General features: G+C 44.0%; 1 protein-coding gene across 1 annotated transcript in view; it reads right to left on the bottom strand.

The window, feature by feature from the left end:
- PITPNC1 (phosphatidylinositol transfer protein cytoplasmic 1) overlaps window positions 1–16,758 on the bottom strand; it is a 183,573-nt gene that overhangs the window by 47,313 nt on the left and 119,502 nt on the right. Inside the window, exon 7 of the mRNA XM_023556978.2 lies at window positions 4,880–4,975. Coding sequence (XP_023412746.2) covers window positions 4,880–4,975 — 96 coding nt within the window. The remainder of the gene's footprint in view (window positions 1–4,879; window positions 4,976–16,758) is intronic.

Genomic DNA, 16,758 nt, shown 5'->3' with positions numbered 1-16,758 from the left:
TTTTTTTGCAATACTGTACTGCCCTGTGGAGTCCTCCTATGGAGATGAGAACAAAAGTTGAGGCTAAGAGGCTCTTGGAAGCTGAAGCTCAGGCCCTTGATTTGGGTAGGAAACAGCAGCACTGCAAAATGAAGATAAGGAGAGAGCTGCACTGGGCTCTCAGCTGATCCTGAGCCCCCAAAGTGTCCTTCTGAATCCCTGGGTAGTGGTGGCATGAGGACCGCCAGGCAAAGGGCACCCAGTGGAAAATTCCTAACTCTGGTCATCTTAATGACAGTGACATTTTTGACTGTGTGGCTCTGAGGTTTCTAAGGAGATAGGGAAAAAGACAAGACAGTGCCTTCAATCCCCTCTTCAGCCTGGATGGCAGTACATGTGACAGGAGCTGGGTGGAGAGGGGTGACCCAGATAGCCCTGGTCTCAATTCATAAACATCAAACATCTCGGAGCAGACGCAGCCCACCAGCACTTTCATGTTCTCCACAGAGTGTTCCTATTTATGATGCTGACAAAGCCACCTTACAAAGATGAATTGGAAGACATTGCTCATAAAGCTGTATGCCTCAGAGCTTTAAACAAACAGACAAAAAGAACTCTGATTCACAACTGTTAGCTTAATGGCAACAAATTCATTTTCTCTGATAGCACTCACTGCTGGAAGAAAACAACAAAGCTACTCACTTTCACTCATTCATTCACTCAATGACTGTTCAGTGAGCATCTGCTATGGGCTGGCACAGCACTAGCTGCTGAGGCATGGCAATAAAGATGGAGCTCTTGTCTTTGTGGAGCTCATGGTTGGCCTCCAGACAGCGGATGGGGAAGCAGGGTGCCCAGGAAAGCCCACAAAGAAGAAGTCATGTCTGAGCTGCACTCTGAAGGGGGAATGAATGGGCATTCACCCACTAAGCGGTGCAGAGGTGGGGAAGGCTGGGGAGTGGAGAAGGCAGGGGATCGTGCTAAGGGGTTGAGCTTCCTCCCAGTCAATGAGGGGTTATAAGCAGAGAACGACAAGGTCAGATTTCATTTTAGAAGGAAACATTGGTGATTAGGAGGAGGATGTTAATTATTTACAGTGTACAGTGTACGGCTTGCCTTCTAAATTGGCTGTTTCTGGAATTCTCAGTCCCTGGCTATGATATGGAAATGGTGGTGGCGTAAGTCGTTAAGTGCTACAGCTGCTAACCAAAGGGTCGGCAGTTCAAATCCGCCAGGCACTCCTTGGAAACTCTGTGGGGCAGTTCTACTCTGTCCTATAGGGTCGCTATGAATTGGAATCAACTCGATGGCACTGGGTTTGGTTTTTTTTGGTTTGGCTATGATATTATGAGTCGGAATCGACTCGACGGCAGCGGGGGTTTTTATGATATTCACGGTAAACACAAAAGCCAAAACAGCCTAGAAACCTCTCCCTTCTCCCTTCTGATGGGTGCAGACTGTGGTCTGGATTTGTGGAATCAATGGTGGTGGGGCTGGGGTCATAAGAGAGCTCCACGGAGTGCACCTTTCCTAAGAGTTTACTGCAGACTCCTAATTATGCTTGCAGCCCTTTGTGGTTTACCTGCTAGGGTTAAAAACTAAAAGAACCAAACCCGCTGCTGTTGAGTCAATTCAACTCATGGAGATCCCATTTGTTATAGAATAGAACTGCTTTAGAGCATTTTCTTGGCTGTAATCTTTTACAGAAGCAGATTGCCAGGCCTTTCTTCCACAGAGCTGCTGGGTTGGTTTGAACCACCAATGTTTAGGTTCGCAGCCCATCACAAATCATTTGCACCACCCAGGGACCTTTTAACTGCCAGGGTTAGGGAGGAAGAATTCTCCCTGTGATGCAAGCCAGCAGGTCCTCTGGGAGTAGTGCTTGACAAAGACTGTGAAGGCCTGAGCTTCATGGAGTCCCTTTCCTCCACATCCACTTAAGTCGCGCTAAGACTCTACGGCAGGCAGAGGTAGCTCTGAGGGTGAGAGCCGAATCCAGAGTTCTGGATAAAGAGCCGCAGCCATTTCTGGCTTCCTATTTTGTCAGATCTCTGCACAAGTCTGTCTCCCCAACTACACGCCCTGTGAGGGCAGAGACAGTGTTTACTTTGTGTCTCTGAGGTCTAGCAGGTTGAAAATGTTCAAGGTTGTGCTCTGAATGAAGACTGAAACTCTGATGGCGCTTCATGGCACAAAAGCTTTCTCTCAAAATAGAAAGTGCCTTTAATGTGGCCTTCCCCTTTTTCCTTCTGGGCTGAGAATACATTTAAGAGAACATCTTTCTCTCTGGTTTCTCCCCTCCCAGGACCTGTCATTTGCCTCAGTTTTACCTTTTTGTATCACTGTTGGTGCAAGTCACCGTCTAGATCCCATTAAATCTTTTATGAGTGGCTGCTGATGGAACTTGGGTGACCCGCTTGTAAATTTTGTTCCAGGCTGGCAAACGACAACAGATGTGGGGCTATTTTTGTTGTTTAGCAACATGCAGCCAATCACAGTATGTTTGGAATCAGGGCCCCAGACTCGTCCTTGAGCTGTAACACATGGACCTTGAAACTCTTCTCTCAGATCCATTAAGGCTGATTTAAGGCGTAATACATGAACCCATTAAAAATGAATTCTGCTGTTACACAAATCAACTGGGCTCCCAATGTGGTTTGGATTTTTTTGCCTCCATATTTTGGAGTCTGTTGGGATGTTAAAGTCTGACTTGATCTCAGTGAACGCTTGGCTGCTTAACTGGAGGTGTGTGCGCTGCAGCGGCCGTCTCTCAGAGAACCAGGGAGAGTCTGATGTGAACCATGCTCAGGGTCACCCACACGGACTCGAAGGATGAGCTTGGAATGTCACCAACCTACACTACACTCTGCAGCCAACCACACCCGTGAATTTTAAGAAAAACGACGTTAAGTGCTCTCTGTGTAACTGTGAAACTGCTGATGAGAGGGACGGACATGGCTCCCTTGGCCTTCCTCTGCTCTCATTCTAAGAGGATATTTCTGGGGTTTCATATCAAGTCCACCAATATTTAGGGAGTTTCCATGACGTGCAGACCATTGAGTGACGCTGTTTCCCCATCACTTCTGTGGCTTCCTGGGCCACAGGGGCTGCTCTGCTACCTGACGTCCTGCCTTCTTTGGGAGCTCTAGGCACTCGAGTGGGAGGGCCTTCCAGGAAGGCAGTGTTGCCAGAAAACTCTGGACTAATTTCAGCTCTTCCTCTCAAAGTGCTTAGGTGTGGTCCTGCCTGGGACTCAGGGAATTCCCTCCTGATTCGGAGGAAAGTCTTGGGACAAATACGGAATATTAATGAAGAAACCAAGAAGGAGTGCCTGACTCATTTCCCTGTGCTTTTGCATTCCCAAGAGCCACTACTAGAAAAAAAGTGTCTTTTAATTTACTCGGACATCCAAGGAACTTTTTCTTCATGCTTCACAGAACCAGTCACAGACAGATTCATCAATCTTTCCCTGGGTCCTAAAGTGTCCAAGGAAATGAGAGGTGAATAGCCAGTCATTCAATCAATATTTCCTGAGTACCTCCTACATGTCATGTACAAGTTAAGATGGAGACATATCAGTGAGCAAAAGAGACACTGAGGGTGTTCCAGTCTAGCAGGGGAGGCAAACAGTAAAGAAATAATCACATAGATAAATACAGTCGTCCCTTGGTATCTGAGGGGGATTGGTTCCAGGACCTCCCGTGGATACCAAAAGCCAAGGACGCTCAAGACCCTTATGGCATAAAAATAATAATAAAAATTTTTATTATACAAAATGGCATAGTATTTGCATATAACCTATGCACATCCTTACTAGCCTAAAACTCCTTCCTCTTGCTCTCCTCAACCCCCTCAAAGTAGTGCTCATAGAGGCTAAGTGCTTTTTCATGTATAATTTTGCCATCAAGAGGGCTATGCTTCTGTGACATGTCCTCTAGTGACACACCTAATGCTTTCTCAGTCTTTGCAAGCACTTTATCATGAACCAAAGAGACCAATTTTGCCATTGTAGGGGCAGCACTAATACATTCACCAATTTCAGCTTCTTCCTGCTTTCTCGTGTGAAAGCTCAATTCTTTCTTACTGACCTCGTGGCCCACTTTGGCAAGCGACATGCCACTTTTCAAAAGATCTAAGATTTTCATTTTCTGTCAAGAGACAGCACTTTATGCTCCTTCTTAGCCTTTGAGGGATTGGTTTGACCACTTAATTGCTTTTTAAGAGCCATTTTTTTCACAGAAACAAAGGGTGCACACAACACAAGTAGCTGGCCAACCAGACGTGAGGCGAGCTATGCTCAAACACCAAGAGCTGGGGAGAGGCCAAGGATCTGTGACATGGCAGGAGGCTACAGCCCTCAAGGGGATGCCTATACAGCACTTCCACTCGTGTGGACTCAGTGTAGTGCTCGGCTGTGTGCCGCACACATCAAGTTTTGCTTTCTGGAAGTTTATTTATTTATTTATTTTAATATTTTCGATCTGTGGTTGGTTGAATCCACGGACGCAGAAGCCGCGGATATGGAGCGCCGACCGTATGTAGCTAAAAGTCAGAAGTGCTAGATGGAAATGCACAGGGAGAGACTGTGAGAGGGAAAGAGAATTTAATAGTCCGGGATCAGGAAGGATATTCTGGAAGAAGTGACAAAAACACTGAGACCTGCAGAATGAAAAGTGCCGGAAGATAGCATTCCAGGCAGAAAAAACCCGTTGTTCTCAGGTTGATTCCAACTCATAGTGACCCTATAGGGCAGAGTAGAACTGCCCCACAGGATTTCCAAGGAGTGGCTGGTGGATTAGAACTGCTGACCTTTTGATCAGCAGCAGAGCTCTTAACCACTGTGCCACCAGGGCTCCTCCAGGCAGAAGTAATGCTAAATATCACCCTATCTATTGCTCACCTCAGACTCCTTATAGTAGCGTTCCGGAATTTCATCGCAGGCAATATCAATAAAGCAAACTTCTCTCTCTAGGTCTTTGGCTTCATTGTCAAAAATCTGAAAGAGCAGAGCAACAGATCAAAGGTTAGTGATAGCAGGTGACATCCTCCAAGGCGCCCGCAGGTTGGCTTAGCCGTGCCTGAGGCAGAATAGCATCCCACAGAGCATCCTCACATGGCTCGGTGCCTCTGGCTAGTGCTTTCTGCCTGCCTCAGAATGTCCAAGATTTATAACAGGCTTTTCTTCATCACTTAGGTTTTGTCACATCAGAGGCAGGTGTAGCATCAATCGCAGCTTGGTAAGGGGTAAGAAAAAGTGGGCTGTTTTTAGAAATTCGAGAGTGAGGAAATAAATCTCTTCCCAAAATGAAATCTGATGATTTTTGGCAGTTAATCTGAACAGAGGAAGGGAAGAGGCTGGAAAGAGAAAAGACAAAAAGCAGTAAGAAACACACTTTTTTTTTTATTAAGCAAACTTTACATACCTTTAATATCCCAAATAATACACTGTCATTGCAGAAAATACAGATAAACAAAAAGAAAATAAAAATTGTTCACAATGCCACTACCCAGGGATGTGTACTATGCTTAGCCACTTAAGGGCTAGATTTCTTTGATACACGTAGGGTAATAAGATCTAGTTTGGAAAGACGCTGTTATGGTTTTTGCCAGTCTATTCTACATTCCAGTGGCTCAGAATGTTTGTCGCTTGCAAAAAATGTGTTAAAATATAAATTTTGGTGGAAAGATTAAGTTCCTCTAGTTTTCTCATTGCCATTTTTTCTGGTCCATGGGGATAATCTTCCCTGTCTTTTTGAAGCAGATTAAGTCTGGAAAACCATTCTGTCCTTTGGAGGAGGTTTTAACTGTATCCATGCCTCACTATTTAGCTTGTTCCTGCAGGGGAATCATCAAACCGAAACCAAACCAATTGCCCTCGAGTCAATTCTGACTCACAGCGACCCTATAGGACAAGGCTGTAATCTTTACAGAAGCAGACTGCACGTCTTTCTCCTGGAGACTGTCTGGTGGGTTCAAACTACCAACCTTTCGGCTAACAGCCAAGCGCTTTAACCACTGCACCACCAAGGGCTCCTTATGGGAGGAACCATCAGTTAACATGAATTAATTTTGACTCTCTATAAGAGAATGAATAGGGTGGCTGATGCGGAAGAACACTGTGTCATCTCCAATCGGAGGCTTATTCACAACAGGCTCCCCCACAGGAGACCTTCCGCGGGCTCTTTACATGCCACTTTCCTTGGTTAGGTTCTTAAGTTGAAACTATTAGGACTTTCCAGAGGCTTTCTGAATGATACTTGTGCTGGTAATTATCCTCCAAGTCTGTGTTTTTTCTATCTCCTGTTTTCTTCTGAAATGTTTGGAAACGGGCCTCTTCGGATTTGTCCCAGGAGATTTACTCCTCAGTCTGACCTGCAGTGGCCATGCATTTGCCATAAAGACAGAGAAATATGGATTCTTGGATCACCTCTAATTTCTTCCACTGCCACTTGAAGTCAAATGCTTTGGGACACTCCTAAGGTGTTTGGGAGGGAGAGGTGGATTGCTTGGAAATGAAATACAGAGAAGGAGGAGAAACACATTCAAGTTTGAGTGGAGAAATAAACTGTGAGAGGAAATACTGGGCCTTAGATTGTTTGCTCAAGTCTCTTTTAAGTGTGTACCAAGAGAGGAAAGACGCATGCCTCATTAAGGAAACAAAACAGAGCATCCCAGAGGGAAATAAGATTCTACAGAGTAAAAAAACCAAAGGAGTTCGAGAGGTGTGACATTTACGGATGGTAAAACTTATGGGATTCAAAGAAAGGGAAATAGATTGTTGAAAAGCCAAATGTTTTGTTACCTGTATAATTACCACAATTTAAAAAAAGTGTTAAAAAAAAAAAAAAAAGGAAAGGGAAATAAGCAGGAGTAAAGGTGGGTATTCCACTCAGAGTGACTCAACAGCAATGGGTTTTGGTTTTTGAAGCGGGTTATAATGAGCCTTAGTGACACAGCAGTTAAGTGCTCAGCTGCTAACTGTAAGGTCGTTGGTTCAAACCCATCATCTGCTCTTGGGGTGAAAGGTGTGGCAGTCTGCTTTGGTGAAGATTACAGCCTTGGAAACCTGATGGGGCAGTTCTACTCTGTCTTACAGGGTCGCCATGAGTTGGAATTGACTTGATGGCAATGGGTTTGGGTTTTTTTTAAGGGGGTTATTGATAGATTGTGTGGACTTTTCCTAATTCAGTTGAAATACTTTTTTTATTAACTTTTATTGAGCTTCAAGTGAATGTTTACAAATCAAGTCAGTCTGTCACATATAAGTTTATATACACTTTACTCCATACTACCACTTGCTCTCCCCCTAATGAGTCAGCCTTTCCAGTCTCTCCTTTCGTGACAATTTTGCCAGCTTCCAACTCTCTCTATCCTCCCATCCCCCCTCCAGACAGGAGATGCCAGCACAGTCTCAAGTGTCCACCTGATATAATTAGCTCACTCTTCATCAGCATCTCTTTCCTACCCACTGTCCAGTCCCTTTCATGTCTGATGAGTTGTCTTCGGGAATGGTTCCTGTCCTGGGCCAACAGAAGGTTTGGGGACCATGACCGCCGGGATTCCTCTAGTCTCAGTCAGACCATTAAGTATGGTCTTTTTATGAGAATTTGGGGTCTGCATCCCACTGTTCTCCTGCTCCCTCAGGGGTTCTCTGTTGTGCTCCCTGTCAGGGCAGTCATTGATTGTGGCCGGGCACCAACTAGTTCTTCTGGTCTCAGGATGATGTAGGTCTCCGGTTCATGTGGCCCTTTCTGTCTCTTGGGTTCTTAGTTGTCGTGTGACCTTGGTGTTCTTCATTCTCCTTTGCTCCAGGTGGGTTGAGACCAATTGATGCATCTTAGATGGCCGCTTGTTAGCATTTAAGACCCCAGACGCCACATTTCAAAGTGGGATGCAGAATGTTTTCATAACAGTTGAAATACTTTTTAATCACCCATCGTACCAATTACCAAATTACTGCCTCTCAGCTCCGAGTTCACCCTCCAGTTTCTGCTCTTCAATAATGGACTGGATGCTGTAAGCATTTCTCCTTTGCATAAGTATGATCTTAAGCCTTGTCCGTACAGGATGCTAGAAGAACTCTGCCGGGAGAAGGGGGCTTCTCTTCTGGTTCTCATGTGGTTTTGCTTTTTCTTGCTCTTGCTGCAGGGTCTGTCAGTAGCGACAGTCAGTGACTCTCTGCCCCAGCAGAATGCCCAGAGAGTGTAGTTCCGTGGTGATCTTGTAGCCCTGGCCTAGACCTAATAACCACGTCACCAACTCCCTCTGCACACCTACCCACCAGCCTCAGTTTGCCTGCACCCAGAGGGTTGTTTTCTGGTGCCCAGTGACTAGACCAGCTCTGGCCCAGGTAACCTACAAAACTTCCCCACCATCTAGTGGGCTACAACCATACCTTCCCCAAAGAATTCTGAACCCCAGGCACGGGCAGGGGCCCCTTCCAAGTTTGTCCTTCCTTGGGTACTCTCCCTCAGCCTTAGGTACCCTTTAGAGTTTTCTTTATAGTCACTTAACTCTCACAGTTCAATAAATCTTTATACTAAACACTCCCTGTTCAAATTATTGTACGGTTTTTGTCTCCCGACTGGGCCCTGAATGATATTCCTATTGTGTGCAAAGCGCTGGCCTAGGCTTTGGGGGCTACGAAATAAGGATGGCCCAGTTCCTGCTCTTAAGTTTACCGTCTAGTGAGCGAGACAGACTTGGAAGCTATTAGCAAAAATACCAGGCAGAATAAAATACTTCTACAAGAGAAAGGGAGGTATAGACTTGAAAGGAGGAGAAACATGTTCAAGTTTGAGGAGAAATAAGTTGTGAAATGAAGTAAGTACTGGGCCACAGATTGTTTGTGTGAGTCTCATTTAAGTGTGTACCAACAGAAGAAAGACTCATGCCTCATTAAGGAAACAAAACAAAACAAAATAAGGGGAGGAGCTGTAAATGTTGATCAGGAGGAGATGGCATTTGACTTAGAAATCTCAAGGAAAAAAGAGGTTGAGGGAGAGAGTGGATAAAGAAAAAGGTGGGAAAATGGCTGTCCCAGAAGGAGGGAATAGTGTGAACAAATACAGAGAGACCTGAATATATATTCAGCATAAAATAAATGAATAAGTGGATAAAAAAATCTCTTCAAATAGGCAATACTACAATGAATATTATCTAGGTGCCAGACACTGTTAGGTACTTTATAATATGTTATTGTATTTAATCCTTACAATAATCTTATGAGGATAGTATTACTATGCTCAGTTTTCAGACAAGAAAACCGAGGCTCAAAGAAGCAAGAAGACTTGCCAGAGGTCACACAGCCAGTCAATAAAGACAGCCTTTTTTTCACAGAAGAAAACTGGTTATAAAATCCTACTCTTAGCACTCAGGAGCCCTGGTGGCACAGTGGTTAAGAGCTCAGCTGCTGACCAAAAGGTTGGCAGTTTGAATCCACCAGCTGCTCCCTGGAAACCCTATGGGGCAGTTCTACTGTGTCCTATAGGGTCAACTATGAGTTGGAACTGACTCCATGGCAAGAAGGTTTTTTTTTTCTTTTGGTTTCAGCAGTCAACCAAGAAGATAAATATCAGTCAAAAGTGCTTTCTGTTCCTTTCTAGAAAGATGAAATCTGAATCTGGTTCTCCTTGTGGCACTTATAATATATACGTCCTGGGTAGTTGTCACTGGGAGCTTCCCAAAGGTATGGAGCTCTTTTGATCCATTATAGAAAAACAGCCTACAGCAGAATCTACTTAGGTGGCCTTCAGTCCAAACTCTGGTCTCATTTGTTAAGATGACACTTAGCTCTCATATCAAAGACCATAAATCACCAACCACAGAAAGCCTGCCTTACTTGAACTTTGTAGTAAATGTTTCAGGGTGGGGTTCCCACTACCTGAGCAAAGCACAAAATAACCATTTTGAGGACCATCCTTCTCAGGCTTCAGATTCCACAGAGCCTTAATTTCAAACAAATAATTAGTCTCCCAATGACTAGAGATTTTAGGAGATACTTGGAGGTACTCAATAAGTACCTGTTGAATTAATGGAAGACATTAGCTTCTACTTTCCGAAAAGGAATCTATGGTAGGAGTATTGCTTACTAATTGATCTTAGTTTCCTTTCATAAGCCTGAGTTCTATTTCCTTGGTTGTAAACATCCTAAATTCACAGAATTCCCTACAATGTGCTTACATTGGTTTCCTAATGGACAATGGACTCAAACATACCAATGACCATGAAGACAGTGCAGGACTGGGCAATGTTTCATGTTGTTATACATAAAGTTGCCATGAATTGGAGCTGATTTGATAGCAGCTAACAACATCAGATTCCTAGAACTGTTATAACAAATCGCCACAAACTTGGTGGCTTAAAACAACAAAAAATTACTATTTCACAGTTCTGGAGGCCAGAAGTCTAAAACTAAGATGCTGGTAAAGTTATGCTCCTTCTGAAGGTTCTAGGGAAGAATCCTTCCTTGCTCTTTCTAGCTTCTGGTGGTTGCTGGCAATTTGTGCTGTTTTTTCGCTTGTAGACACATCATTCCAGTCTCTGCTTTTTCTTCAGGTGGCCTTCTTCCTGTGTCTGTGTCCCTGTGTATCTTCCAATCTCCCTCTCCTTATAACTGGACTTAGGGCCTACCCTAATCCAGTATAACTTCATCTTAACTTGATTACATTTGCAAAGACCACATTTCCAAATAAAGTCACATTCACAGGTACCAGTGGTTTAGACTTTGATGTGTCTTTTTGGGGGGCACAATTCAACCTCCAACATAGAGTGAAAACAGTATTGGCTGATGAGTCCTATATTAAGAGTCAGGAGAGCTGAGTTTATATTCAGTTATCTTTTTTGTGTCACTTTGTATAAGCCCCTGCTCCTTCTCTGGGCCTCTGTGTCGTCATCTGTAATAAATTTAAAAGCTTAGTCTAGACAGATGAGTTTTAGGGAGTCTGTGAAACTTCCTGGAATTGGATGCAAAATTTGGAGAAGGTACATTTTTCTGGATAAAAGAGTTGACCACTTTCATCTGATTATCAAAGAGATCTGTAGCCCCAGTGAGATTAAGATCAAGTGACACAGATGTCCACTAAAATTCCTTCCAGTTGAAAAGTCTGTGATTCAGAAGAAAAACATTTTTTGATGGTTACAAGGGTGGGGAGAGAGGGAGAAGGGTATTCACTAACTAGACAGTAGACAAGAATTATCTTAGGTGAAGGGAAGGACAACATAATACAGGGGAAGTCGGCACAACTGGACTAAGCCAAAAGCTAAGAAGTTTCCTGAAGACAACCAAACATTTCGAAGGACAGAGTAGCAGGGGCAGGGGTCTGAGGATCACAGTTTCAGGGGACATCTATGTCAATTGGCAGAAAAAAGTTTTATTAAGAAAATGTTCTGCACACCACTTTGGTGAGTGGTGTCTGGGGTCTTAAAAGCTAGCTAGCAGCCATCGAGATGCATCAACTGGTCCCAACCCACCTGGAACAAAGGAGAATGAAGAACACCAAAGACACAAGGAAAATAAGACCCCAAGAGACAGTAAGGGCCACATAAACCTGAGACTCCATCAGTCTGAGACCAGAAACCGAGATGTTACCCAGCTATCACCAATGACTGCCCCGACAGGGAAGACAACAGAGAGTCCCTGATGGTGCAGGAGAAAAGTGGGGTGCAGAACTCAAATTCTAATAAAAAGAATAGACTTAATGGTCTGACTGAGACTGGTGGGACCCCCAAAGACATGGCCTCTGGACTCCATGTTGGCCCAAAACTAAAACCATTCCGGAAGCTAACTCTTCAGACAAAGATTAGACTGGACTGAAAACAAACAAACAAACCAAACCTGTTTGTCGTTGAGTTGATTCTGACTCATAGTGACCCTACAGGACAGAGCAGAACTGCCCCATAGAGTTTCCAAGGAGCACCTGGTGGATTCGAACTGCCGACCTTTGGGTTAGCAGCTGTAGGTCTTAACCACTACGCCACCAGGGTTTCCTAGACTGGATTATAAGACATAAAATGATACTTGTGAGGACTGTGTTTCTTAGCTCAAGCAGATCCACGAGACTAAATTGGCAGCTCCTGTCCGAAGGTGAGATGAGAAGGCAGAAAGGGACAGGAGCTGGGTGAATGGACATGGGAAATCCAGGATGGAAAGAAGGAGTGTGCTGTCACATTATAGGGAGAGCAACTAGGGTCCCGTAACAATGTGTGTATCAATTTTTGTATGAGAAACTAACTTGAACTGTAAACTTTCACTTAAAGCACAATTAAGGAAAAAAAAAAAGTCTGTGATATTAAGATTGACCTCTGGGTTATGTTAGTCTCATGCATCTTCTTCCTTTTCTGCCCTTCAGCCAGCCTCCTTGGGTGGGTAGAGAGAGGGCTTGCAGCGGGAATCTACCTCTCCAGAGAAGGGAAGTGGCTGTAGTTCTGACACAGTGTAATCGGAGTCCAAAGCCAGGGTGCAACAGTCTAAACTCCACGCTTACCCCAGAGTATGATCCAGAATTAAGCCAACAGTGTTACAGACAGAGGGTTAGCCAGGGCTCAAAGGAAAAGACTCAGCAAGAGTAACTATTCATTTGGGCTTCTCCAGTGGGAGCAGCAACAGCAACTCCAGCCAGAGCCCTGGTCCAGCCAGTGGCTCTTTTAGGTGGAGTAAGAGATTTGCTGAGATAGTTCCAGGATGAGATGCATCTTGTTGATACATTAAGCCAAAGCTTCACTACGATTACACCTGACAATGGAATACTGTGTACGTTCACCATCTCGTGAGCTTCTTAGTCTCCTTCTGAGATGTGGCTTGGATTTGGGAGTTAATTGTGGTACTTGCCCCACATCTCTGCTTATAGCTTTCCCACCCTTGGGTATTACCAGAGACATGAGAGGGAAGTCCCTTTATCGTCTTCCTCTTCTACTGTCTACCCATGAATCATCTGCAATGGATTTCAGTGCCAATGTGGTTTACTGCCCTGAACTCTGCTCCACCACCAGGCAATGGATGCTCAATAAGACAGACTCTTTTAATGTGAACTGAGCCACAGAGAGAAGGCAAATCTCTCAAATAAATACCATCTCGTGGATTCCAAAATAAAAAGGAAGCAACTTCTGCTTTTTTGTAAAGCATCATGTATGAGTATCAAGTATGTTAAAAATCTTCATACACTTTGACCTAGTAAATTTATACTTTGAGAATCTTAAATGAAGGAAAAGCTTTATGCACAAAGATTTTCACTGCAACATTATTGCAATGGCAACAACAACAACAAAAGCAAGAGAAAGAGAAAACAGCTTAAAGATCTCACTATGGGGAATGGCTAAGGAAATTTTGATAAATCTATTTGATGAATCTGAATGAAGTCGCCATTAATAAAAAAGATTTTCTCAGGGATGTGTATATGGGGGAGGGTAGTGAAGAAGGGGAAATGCCTTACATTTAACACACGTAGATGCTAAGTTATGTGGTATGGTGGGTTGAATACCATCCTCCAAAAAATGCATGTCCATGCAGAATCTCAGAATGTGACCATAAGTGGAAATAGTGCTTTTGCAGATGTGATAAGTTAAGGATTTCAAGATGAAATCATCCTGGATTTAGGACAGGCTCTGTCTTAGTCATCTACTGCTGCTATAACAGAAATTCTGCAAGTGGATGGCTTTAACAAAGAGAATTTATTCTCTTACAGTCTAGCAGGCTATAAGTCCAAATTCAGGGCATCAGCTCCAGGTGAAAGCTTTCTCTCTCTGTGTCCACTCTGAAGGGAGGTCCTTGTCATCAATCTTTCCCTAGACTAGGGGTTTCTCTGCACAGGAACTCTGGGTCCAAAGGACTCGTTCTGCTCCTGACACTGCTTTCTTGGTGGTATGAAGTCCTCCCGACTCTCTGCTTGCTTCCTTCTTTTATATCTCAAAAGAGATTGGCTTAAGATACTATCTAATCTTGTAGAGCCCATCAATATAACTGTCACTACTCCATCTCATTACATCATAGTGATAGGATTTACAACACATAGGGAAATCACATCAGATGACAAATGATCACACAATACTGGGAACCATGACCTAGCCAAGTTGACAGATGCTTTTGGGGGACACACTTGAATCCATCACAGGCTCTAAATCCAATAACTGGTGTCTTTATAAGAAAAACAAGAAGGGGATTTGGACGCTGAGACCCACAGGAGAAACAGAGAAAAAGGCCACATGACAAGAGGCAGAGACTGGAGTGATGCACCTACAAGCCAAGGAATGCCAAGGATGGCCGGCAACCGGTAGAAGACGCGAAGAAGCAAGAAAGGATTCCCTGCGAGAGCCTTCAGGGGGAGCACAGTCCTACTGACACCGTGATTTCAGACTTCCAGCCTTGAGAACCGTAAAAAATAAATTTCTGTTGTTTTAAGCCCCCAGTTTGTTATGGCAGCCCTGGGAAACGAATATGCGTGGCCGCAACTTAGGGAGAGGAATACTGATAAACACAGATGTGATTTAACGACGTCCTTGACTTCTTCCTCCAACAGCGGTATCTATTTCTAGATTTCGTAATCTCTTGCCTTTTTTCTAGATTTTGTGATCTTCCTAGTTACAGCCCCTACAGGGAGAGCACCATTGGGACGGTTCTGCAGAAAGCCACAGTTCTAGGCCCCAGCACTCTGCAGCCCCTTCCTCCAGCACAGTAGCTTCCGTCATTCAAGACCCAAGCTTAGTAGCTGTGAGGATTTTATCTTACTGCTATCATCTGCCAGAGCTACGGAGGAGGCAAGGTGGAGGCAGCTGATTAGTAGAGATTCTGAGAAAAACCTACCAGTCATCTTGTTTTATGCTTCAGATATGATTAAGGGGACAAAGAATCCTAGCTAAGCTGCTGTTCTCTTCTATAACTTTGTTTTTCTGCACTTGAGAAGTCTCAGGGGGGAGCAATTGACTGAGGCCAACGAAGTACAGGCTCAGCAAGAGGGAACACTGGAAGCAGAATTATTTCAACAATACTTTCATTCTAACGCTCTGGATTTGCAAAGTGGCCATTTGGTGGAGGAAGAGGATGCTGGTCACTGGTTAATACTTTAGGCAGGCTGCAAGTTGCTTGTGGCTTAGTGATTATTATCTAATAGCAGCATATCCGATTGCAGAGAGCCTGAAAAGCACTTACAGCTCGGAAAAAAAAAGTCCAGGTTATTGATGAGGAAAGCCATCCCTTTGTTATCCTATTTCTACTGATATTCTGACCAAGAACATTTTCATGGCTATACAATGATGGCTGTACCATAAAGATGTACAGATCCAAACCAAGATGCAGGCAACTTGTCCTACGTGCTGCCTTTAAGGCAGGGATGAAAAGGACTGTCTTCTGTGGTCCCTTAAAAACATTTTCTACCTCTATTCTTTTTTACATTTTCTGGAATAGTGAGCCGGGTAATTCATTTGTTCTGAAGGTGGAATTACTTAAGGACAGTGGTCTGAAGAGAGGAAGAGGCTGGGCACACAGCAATCAATAAATCCACAAATATTTATTAAGCACTTACAGGCTCTTAAGGAGCCCTGGTGGTGCAGTGGTTAAGGGGTACAGCTGTTAACCAAAAGGTCAGCAGTTCGAATCCATCAGTCACTCCTTGGAAACCCTATGGGGCAGTTCTACACTGTCCTATAGGGTCCCTGTGAGTCAGAATTGACTTGACAACAATGAGTTTGATTTTCTTTGGTGCCTCTTAAAAACGTGTAAGATAAGGTCTACTCTCAAAGGGGCGTATTATTTTGTAGAAGACAAGACTGAATGTAAGGTTTAATCAATAACACATATGTATATGTATCCGCCACTTGTCTGTCAGTTTGTCATACTAGTACAGTCATGATGGACAGGTTTCAGTGGAGCTTCCAGAGTAAGACAGACTAAGAAGAAAGGCCTGAAAATCTATTCCTGAAAATTAGGCAATGAAAACCCCATGGATCACAAGAGAGTATTGTTCGCTAGAGTGCCGGAAGACGAGTCCTCTTGGTTAGAAGGCATTCAAAATACACAGTGGCTGCAACAATGGACTCAAGCATACCAACGATCATGAAGATGGCATAGAACTGGGTAATGTTTCATTCTATGGTACACAGGTTGGCATGAACCAAAGGCAACTCAACTGCAACTAGCAGTCACACGTATAACATGTAATCTAGTATTAAAAGATGTGCTTCAGACAAGAGTATTCCAGTATGAATTTAGGGCAAAGGAGCTCAACGTTGGCCCACAGTGACCAGAAACCAGGCTTATTATCTGGCCAGCAGGAGGGAGGTGAATGACAAGACTAGCGGTTTGTTGTTGGGAGGAAAGAAGAACCCAATCCCACAATGTGCCTGCACACTGTAGTGCAGAGATGCCAGAGCTGGGGGTACAACTTACAGCTGCTGAGGTTTCCATCTGGGGCACTTAGAGGACAGTTTGTCAGTGCTGGAGGCACTGGGGTAAGTGATGCCCCCAGACCCATTTCTGAACTGCCCTGGTCTTAGAGCTGAATTAAAGCATCATCTGGTAATAAAGTGGGAGGTGAACAGCTTTTATTTAATCCTCATCAAATGCTCTGCTCGCCACTGGATTTATGGGGTATTAAGGCTGAGTAAAGAACAGTCATCCATCAGGGTTAGACTAGTTGGTCTTATTTGCTGGGTAAACTTCAGTGCTTCCTCAGAGAATGCTCCCTGGTAGACAATATCATTAGGCCTTTGGTGCAGAAGGGAAAACTGTTTTTCTAAAGTGAGCAGAGAGTTGCAAAGCAAACTGAAAGCAAATGCTTCAGACCTTGA

The sequence above is a fragment of the Loxodonta africana genome, chromosome 18 (genome assembly GCF_030014295.1).
Source record: "Loxodonta africana isolate mLoxAfr1 chromosome 18, mLoxAfr1.hap2, whole genome shotgun sequence".
NCBI lineage: Eukaryota > Metazoa > Chordata > Mammalia > Proboscidea > Elephantidae > Loxodonta > Loxodonta africana.
This window is presented reverse-complemented; position numbering and strand designations above follow the sequence as displayed.